The sequence below is a fragment of the Atta colombica genome, unplaced genomic scaffold (genome assembly GCF_001594045.1).
Source record: "Atta colombica isolate Treedump-2 unplaced genomic scaffold, Acol1.0 scaffold12, whole genome shotgun sequence".
NCBI classification, from domain to species: Eukaryota; Metazoa; Arthropoda; class Insecta; order Hymenoptera; family Formicidae; genus Atta; species Atta colombica.
In genome coordinates this window covers 2,261,212-2,269,030 of record NW_017259206.1, presented here as the reverse complement: position 1 = coordinate 2,269,030, position 7,819 = coordinate 2,261,212, and the positions used below count along the sequence as shown (strand labels likewise).

The 7,819-nt window shown below is 30.3% G+C and overlaps 1 protein-coding gene across 1 annotated transcript; it reads left to right on the top strand.

Annotated features, from left to right (window-relative positions):
* Nucleotides 1–2,406: 2,406 nt before the first annotated feature.
* LOC108694221 lies at nt 2,407–5,655 on the top strand. Its single transcript, XM_018203589.1, has 4 exons — nt 2,407–2,562; nt 3,169–3,355; nt 4,903–5,062; nt 5,502–5,655. The coding sequence occupies exons 1-4, from the start codon at nt 2,407–2,409 to the stop codon at nt 5,653–5,655; spliced, it is 657 nt and encodes a 218-aa protein (XP_018059078.1).
* The last annotated feature ends 2,164 nt before the right edge of the window (nt 5,656–7,819 follow it).

The window sequence follows — 7,819 nt, the reverse complement described above, 5'->3', positions numbered from 1 at the left end:
ATATATATATATATATATATATACGCATATATGTATACGCATTAATATGTGTCTGGATAGTGGAGTCTATGCCGAGAACGATCAAAAATTTTAAATTAATATATTTTTACGTTTTTAGTGTAACATAGTGTCTCAGCTGTTAAATCATAACAATTTGCTTGATATGAAAGCTTTGCAATCTATACGTATAGAAATAGTGATATCCAGACACATAGTTTACACGAACAACGTCGAGAATTTTCTTAGAATTAGATTTAGACGTTTTCGTCTAAATCGCAACGAATTTCTTATATGAAAATTAACACGTACATGTGACTGCGTGTATTATAGGTGCGTGAGATATTGCTGTGGTAGTATAATAAAAAGACATGTCGATGTGCGGCGCGCGAAGCGACGTCTGGTGATTTCATCAGAGTTCGAGCTTTGCTTTAGAATCTCCTTAATTTTTTTTATCTCATATAAAAATATTTGTATGTGTATCTGTTGAATATGAAATATATCAATACGAAATAATATATATAAAATTTCTTTAATTTGCTAAAAATAGTTTATAATTATATTAAATATTTATTGAATTATTTGCACGAATCGAATTATGAAAGACAAGACGAGCGCTTCAAGTATGTTGCTGCTGGAGATTTTGCCTTTTTCGATTTTTTATCTTACAATTTTCTACTTCCCGATAAAAAATTTTTCATGCATGAATATATATAAATACGTATAAACATACATAAAAATTTTTTACCGGGTTGTTATCGATATAAAAATTCCTTTTAAATTTCTGCACTTCTCATTATCTCTGCATTTTGTTTCTCTCATTTTAATGTGTTGCTATACTTAATATATTTCAAATGTACTTTATATAGTATATTATAATTTGAGATAATTATCCCATATAACATTGTTTTAAAGGATATCCAAAGGACGTTTACACATAAAGATGCCTTTAAGGTGCCGCTCGGAGAAATGTGTTCTGTGAGACATTTTAAATAAAGATACTCAAAATATTATTTTGATTTCATTTCTTTTTTCAAGGTTTTAAATTAATATACAATAATAAAATTGTTGTGTAATATCGTTTGTGACAAAAGCATCGAATTATGAATATTATTTATAATAATTTTTAAAAAAGTAAAGTTGAGTTAATTTTTGTTATCTCTTTTTTGCGTCTCATCTTTTTATTAGTTTTTGGCATCATTAATCGCGATTTAACTGTAATCATGGAAGATATTATGCCTCAGATAATTTTTAGTGTAGTTAATTAATCATTATTGTAACAAAATTTGTAAGGTACAATCCTTTTTAATATAGAAGCATGCTCGTGAAATAATTTGATCAAAATATTATAAACATTATATGTGCGCGCGCGCGAGCGTGTGTGTGTGTGTGTGTGTGTGTGTGTGTGTGTGTGTGTGTGTGTGGTTTGAGATAACAATAAATTTTGGTCTTTTAAATCGATGTGTTTTTAGAGATATGTTTACAAATATAATATTTAATATAGATTGATGCTGATAAACGCTATAGCGTTGTCATGCCAAATTTATAAAGACACAAAGAAAAGATCGAACAAGTTGTAACGAATGTAAACATCATTGAGAGCAAATGTTATAGTGTTACTAAAGGTGGGTAAAAATCAAGAGTTTCATCACTGCTCGGAGATCGTTTTAATTCTACATTTTTTAATGTATTTTTCTTCGTTGAAATCGAAAATGATCATTATAATAACGCCTGATTCAAGAAAAAATTAATACATTGAAATAAAGTGAATAAAATCCTTATTTGCATTGTTATAAACCACTGTCAATTATGCTTCAATAATTTATTTATGAAATTAGTTTCAAATTAGATCAAATGCGAATAATATTGCACTACAAAACGTTAATTAGATATTTTAACGTTTAAACGTTTATTGGATATTTTTATTAATATTTTTATTATGATATTTGTCATCTCGATACCGTTTCCCCCATTCTGTGTGACATTAAGGAATACAGTAGTGTCGCTGCGCTTGGCTTATCGCTGACTACCGTGTCTCCTGATGTATATATATAGAAGAAGAAAGAGAAAGGAGAGAAAAAGTTTCATACATTCGATCATATTATAAACAAAATTTAAATATTTTAATATATTCTTAACTTCAAGAAATATTAATGAAACTATATAAAATTTTTATACAATATATCTTTATACATTTTTATATACTTTTTTAAAATCCATTTCTCATGTACTATGTTGAAACAATATTGGTCTGTGTCGCACATGTATCTCGCAAAATCAAAGCACTTCCACTCATTATCCGCTTAACTCGCGGTGACCGGCTAATCAGTACTATTAATTGTGATAATTGGCGCGGTAGACCGCCTCAACCGAGCTGCGCCAAATTGTCAGTCCCAACGGTCTTTAAGAATGCGAATCTCTCGTACGTTTGCGCTAGCCATCCTATGTGTCTACCTTCGTGATATTTATGTCGCCACTTTATCTCAAAGTAGCGGTTGGTTTGCGCGCGATAAGAGATACCTGGTGTATCCGCCGCCCGGAAACAATACTCCTACGAAAGTTCAGGTATATGCAAGTTTACAGTTCTAAAAGTGTTCTTAAACAAAATAAACGAGGTCGTATGAAAAATTGGTTAAACTGATATTTTAACGAGACCATTAAGGGATATTGCTAAATAAAATAACAATTGAGATTTCTTGTTAATCTAAATAAGTATTAATCATGAATTTTAAATACACGACTCGATGTTTCGCTTTTCTTTAATAAATTAACTGTGCTATATATTTTTCTTATAATAATAATCAGAATTAGTCAGCATATTCAAGGAACACCTCAATTTTTCATTTAGTTTAGAAAACTTCAACAAAGTTTACTTGACTTCAAAATTAAATAAAAGTTAAATAAAAATGGATCTGTTATTCGAATCGTTTTGTACAAAATCGACGGCGGGCGACACGTTTGATGGAGGATTCTGTGATTCGCGATATCATCGGCGATATTCGAATCACAAAGTTTTGGGACATCCATTTTCCGATCTAATTTCGTGTGGTTGAACCTCGATCGCTGGCGGCTAGTAGGCGGATGGCATGGCAAGAGAGAGAACGGGGTGATTCGATCTCTGGTTGTGGCAAACGATCGATGACACCTTCCTATATTTGAAAACCGTTCCAGTTAATCCTCGGCCTCGGTTTACCCATGGAAGTTGACGTCAGCATGATTATCGGCTACGTGATGAAATTTAATTACGTCCTGCCCTTTAACGCCTCGTACTTGACGGATCCATACGTCCGCTATGACAGATCGATCAACCGCCATGTCGAGCCTGATGGAAATGACGCCTCTTCACCAAATGCGAAAGGTATCATGTTCTTTGCTTGCGCGGCATATGAAATTAATTGAAGCTATTGTCCTCTCAGAGGGCTTTTCCACGTTCGATTCGCATCGGAAATAAAATAATCTCGAATTATTACTCAAACGATTAATTCGTAGCATTTAGTCTGTATTAATTCTATATGAATTAATTGAAGCTATTGTGACGACCTTTCCCATTTATATTTTTACTCACGCATTCTCTCGTAGTAGTATAATAAAATAATATTTTAAATCATTGTTCAAATTATTGGACTTATACCATTAGTCTGAGTTTCTATTATATATAATTTTTATTATAAAATATTGTCGAATTATTTACGTCATAATTTTAATTTTTATATTGAAATTTAATGTATTAGGGCATTAAAAGATTATTAATATGTACTAAATGTTTACATACACAAATATTGTTAATATATATTTGAAAGCTATTTATATTTAGTCTAAAGATCATCGTACATTTCCATATCTGAGAATCAAAAGAAAATAAATCCAAAATCATCGATCGTAATATCGATCGCTTATTAATTTATCATCAGATAACTCTTAATCAAAGAAAAAATATCAATCTGACGCGGATGCAACATCTATAACTGATCTGGAAAATTTATCTTGAAGAGATCATTAATTACATATTGTATTTTGGATCTTCACAGAAAAATTTCTGCGAGAAGCAAAGTTCATGAATTATGTCTTTCTGCTTCTCGGCTTCATCAATATGTTCAAAAGAAAGACGATTAGATAATAAAGAAAAAAAACGATGAAATATTATGTAAAAAGTAGTTGATAAGATGTCTTGAGAGGGTTTTGAGTCGAATTGTATCCCTCAAAATGGGCACATTCAATACTCAAGGAGCTAAGAAGAAGGCTTAATACTGGGATAAAACGAGAATTCTTTCCTTTTACATGTTAATAAATCTACTTTCGTTGCGTGGCCCGTGCGTCTACTTCCTAGTACAATGGACGTTAATCTAACTCCTTTATCGAAGGACTCTTTCATTCGCTTTGATCTCGTTAATCCAACCTAACGTAGCCTGAATCTTTCCCTTTTTTTTCTTTAATTTTTTTCTTTTTATCATACCTTTTCTTCTGTTGTATCGGACTCATAATGACTTGTGGCGTTTGATCTTCAGATACTTGATGGTCTTTAAGGATATTTTCTGAGATATTAACCGGTACTGATGTAACAAGAAAATATAATAAAGGTTTAAAGAACATAATATTACATTTAATCATAAGTCTAAATTACATTTTGTCCGTACAGCTTTAATCTTAGAGAAGACTTTTATAAAATAAAAGAAATATTTATTTATAAATAATTTCCGAGTGTACATTAATTTCTTAATTAATTTTGAAAGATATTTAAAAGAATCTTTTACTTGATGGTTCTAAAAATGATGAATGTATAGCTAAATAATCGTTAGATATATAAATTTGTGAATAAACTTGAAGTCTAAAGTAAATGTTTAATTAAAGAACATATTCAATATATTTCATTTTTGTTTCTATTGTTATTTTTTATACGACGAGAAGCGATGATATCCAGATGGGAATGTTACGAAATCCTCGAATCGGTCTTCGAAACCACACGTTCGGGGAAAGCCTGTCTTTTGAAAACTATTTGCGAAGCCGCAGCAGTGCCTTTTAGACGGAGCGATACTTTGACTGCACAGCTCGCCCATATTTTCTTCACGTAAGCGTTAATCTGGCAAGTCTCTTAGAGTAATCTTTATCTAAGCCCAGAATAACTTCACGATTAAGGAACTGTATACATTTGCCTTACCATTGTCGTGGCTTATGTTAGGCATATGAATAGTTCACGTTACATGCATAATCATATTATGCAGCATATCTAGGCTCATTGCATACGAACGCTTTATAACACATTTATTCAGAATGAATAGAACTTGCATGTTCTGAATATTAAAACTTATATTCTGAATATATTATAATTTGTATTGTAACAATTGCGAAACAACATCTTATTTTATTGAACGACAAGCGTAATACATAATAAGTACGTTTCATATCGTTATATTTCTGTAATTATTGTTATATATTTTATAATATTTTTCTGCAAAAGAAATCAAAATTTCATTTTAAAGATGTAATAATTTTTATCAATATTTCAGGCCTTCTACTACACCTGAATCATTCAGTAATGCCTTCGATCAAGAATATCGTGCCGCCGAAATCGCAGGTCAACAAGATTCCAACAGCTGTGACAATTTATTTCCGGAATGCACGGAAAGCCTTTTAGATTATTTTACTGAAATATTAGAATAACTACATCATTCTAGAAGAATTTTAAAGTTACGTCTTCTGCGTTTAATCAAATTACTATTTCTATTTATACAGAATTTATGTCATGCAGTTTTTATCGCAATAGTAGAATCAGTAGTTTTCCTTTATTACAATTTTATGAAAATATTTCTTGGCGTTTATGGTATTATAAATAATAATGAAAGCTGAGTCATATGAAAAATAATTTTTGTATATTTACTGAAACGTGCGACACATTGAATGAAATTACATGCAACATACACAGTAAAGAAAACATTGTATATTTGTGTTGGAAACGGTTTATTCGTTCTTGTTAACAATTTGTGTTGAATTTTTTAAGATATTCCAGTGTTAATTTAATATGATGAGATTATGTTATTTAAAGATTTTATGTTACATTTTATGCAACATTTCTTAATGTCACGGGTTTATGAGTAAATAAATAAATAGTGTAAAAATAAAGTGTTTTTAAACATAAATTCTAATTGTAAGATGAATGAATAAAATGTGGATTAATTTAACATATTATAAATATTAATTATACTAAAAAATATACTTCTACATTTTGTTTACAAACTGTGTCAGCATTATCTTTTTTGTGATTATTTTACACAATATCTTTATTTCTAAATATATTTATTTTATTAAATAAACACAAAAATTTGAGTGGACCGTTTGAGATATACGAAATGTGTTGCATTTGGCACAATTTTCCAATAGCGTAATTGAAGAGAATTCGAAACTTAAACGAAGTATCTTTTTTGATACCACCTTCATTGTACTGCATCATGATTAATGATCAGTCTTGACCTTTATAAATTTCGAACAGACCATTTTCTATTCGCACCTGTTGTCGAACGAGAATATTGGCAATAACATCCTATAACTGCGTCACGTTTAGTCGCAAGCGGCACGTCCTTCATACTTCTTAGTTCCATGTGCTGTCGTTACTTCGTTCGTTTACTTCCGTTCCGCCCATTGCATTGGTGATGATAAAGAAGACAATTTTAAATTTGACTCAAAATAAATTCCATTTAGTTTCTCTACTAAATGAAACCTATTTCCACAACGTGGCTACGTGATTTCGGTATGCTATCTTTAATGATGTAACAAAAAGTGTGTAAACCAAAATTAATTCTAATAAAATTAAAAAATGAAGCTGTAAAACGCATCATAATGATGAATAAAATAATAATCAATGTAATTGTTAATTGTTAATTGTTAATAATTAACATTTAATATTTAATAATTAAATATTGTAATAAAAAGCAAATTTATACAACGGGCTATTAATTGAAGACACAATTATTCTTAAAAAAACATCAATTTTATGGACTTTTGGAAGAACATATGCTCTGGGAATTCCCGTTAGTGGTTAGTAGTCTTTTATAGATGAATTCGTCTATAAATTCATTGCTTTTCTATCTAATTAGAAGAGTCCGCAATTCACCAGTAAGTTTTTTGTAAGATCCTTGTCAGTTATTTTATAAGACAAAGAGTATCATTATTAGATAACAATCGTTCCATTTTTTTCCATGTAGTCATTCCAATCTAATACCATGTAACGTGGTGCTAAGATAATATCATCTATCATCTAAAATAGATCTGTAATATACAAGGTAAAAACTGAAATGCTATCTCTTCCAAGGTATATATTCTATAACTGTTTTACACGCCTACCGACAGTTGTTGGTGTCGTTGCGCAGATATTTTATGTGATAAAAAAACTGTGCCACGACACCGACAACTGTCGGTAGGCGTGTAAAATAGTTACAGAATCGCACCCCTGATCTCTAAAATTATAGTCGCAATAATGGGGGACAATAGTGAGCCCATAATGTTCCAAAGATTTGTTTGTAAAATTTTTTATTAAGTACAAAATATAAGGAATCTAATTTGGTAGTTATTAAAAATTTTTTCCTGCCTTATCTATATATAGTCTTATTTGATATAGTGTCATCTCTTATTAATACTATCAATAGCTAATTATGTTGCGCATTGTTCTGTTCTTTAATATTTGTAATATCAGGATGGACAACGTGCGACAGAATTTGTGATTTACGAGATTTAAAGAAAAAATCTTGCGTATATATCGACGTAACATGTGCACTGGACATCCTGAAACGAAATGATTTTTTCGTAACGTCCAAAGTAAATTATTTTTGAA

Bases quoted from the DNA above. Each gene is read 5' to 3' on its own strand.
- LOC108694221 (XM_018203589.1), top strand. From the start codon at position 2,407: ATGCGAATCTCTCGTACGTTTGCGCTAGCCATCCTATGTGTCTACCTT. The intron at 2,563-3,168 runs GTATATGCAAGT...AAACCGTTCCAG, and splicing joins ATACTCCTACGAAAGTTCAG to TTAATCCTCGGCCTCGGTTT. The intron at 3,356-4,902 runs GTATCATGTTCT...TACGACGAGAAG, and splicing joins CTCTTCACCAAATGCGAAAG to CGATGATATCCAGATGGGAA.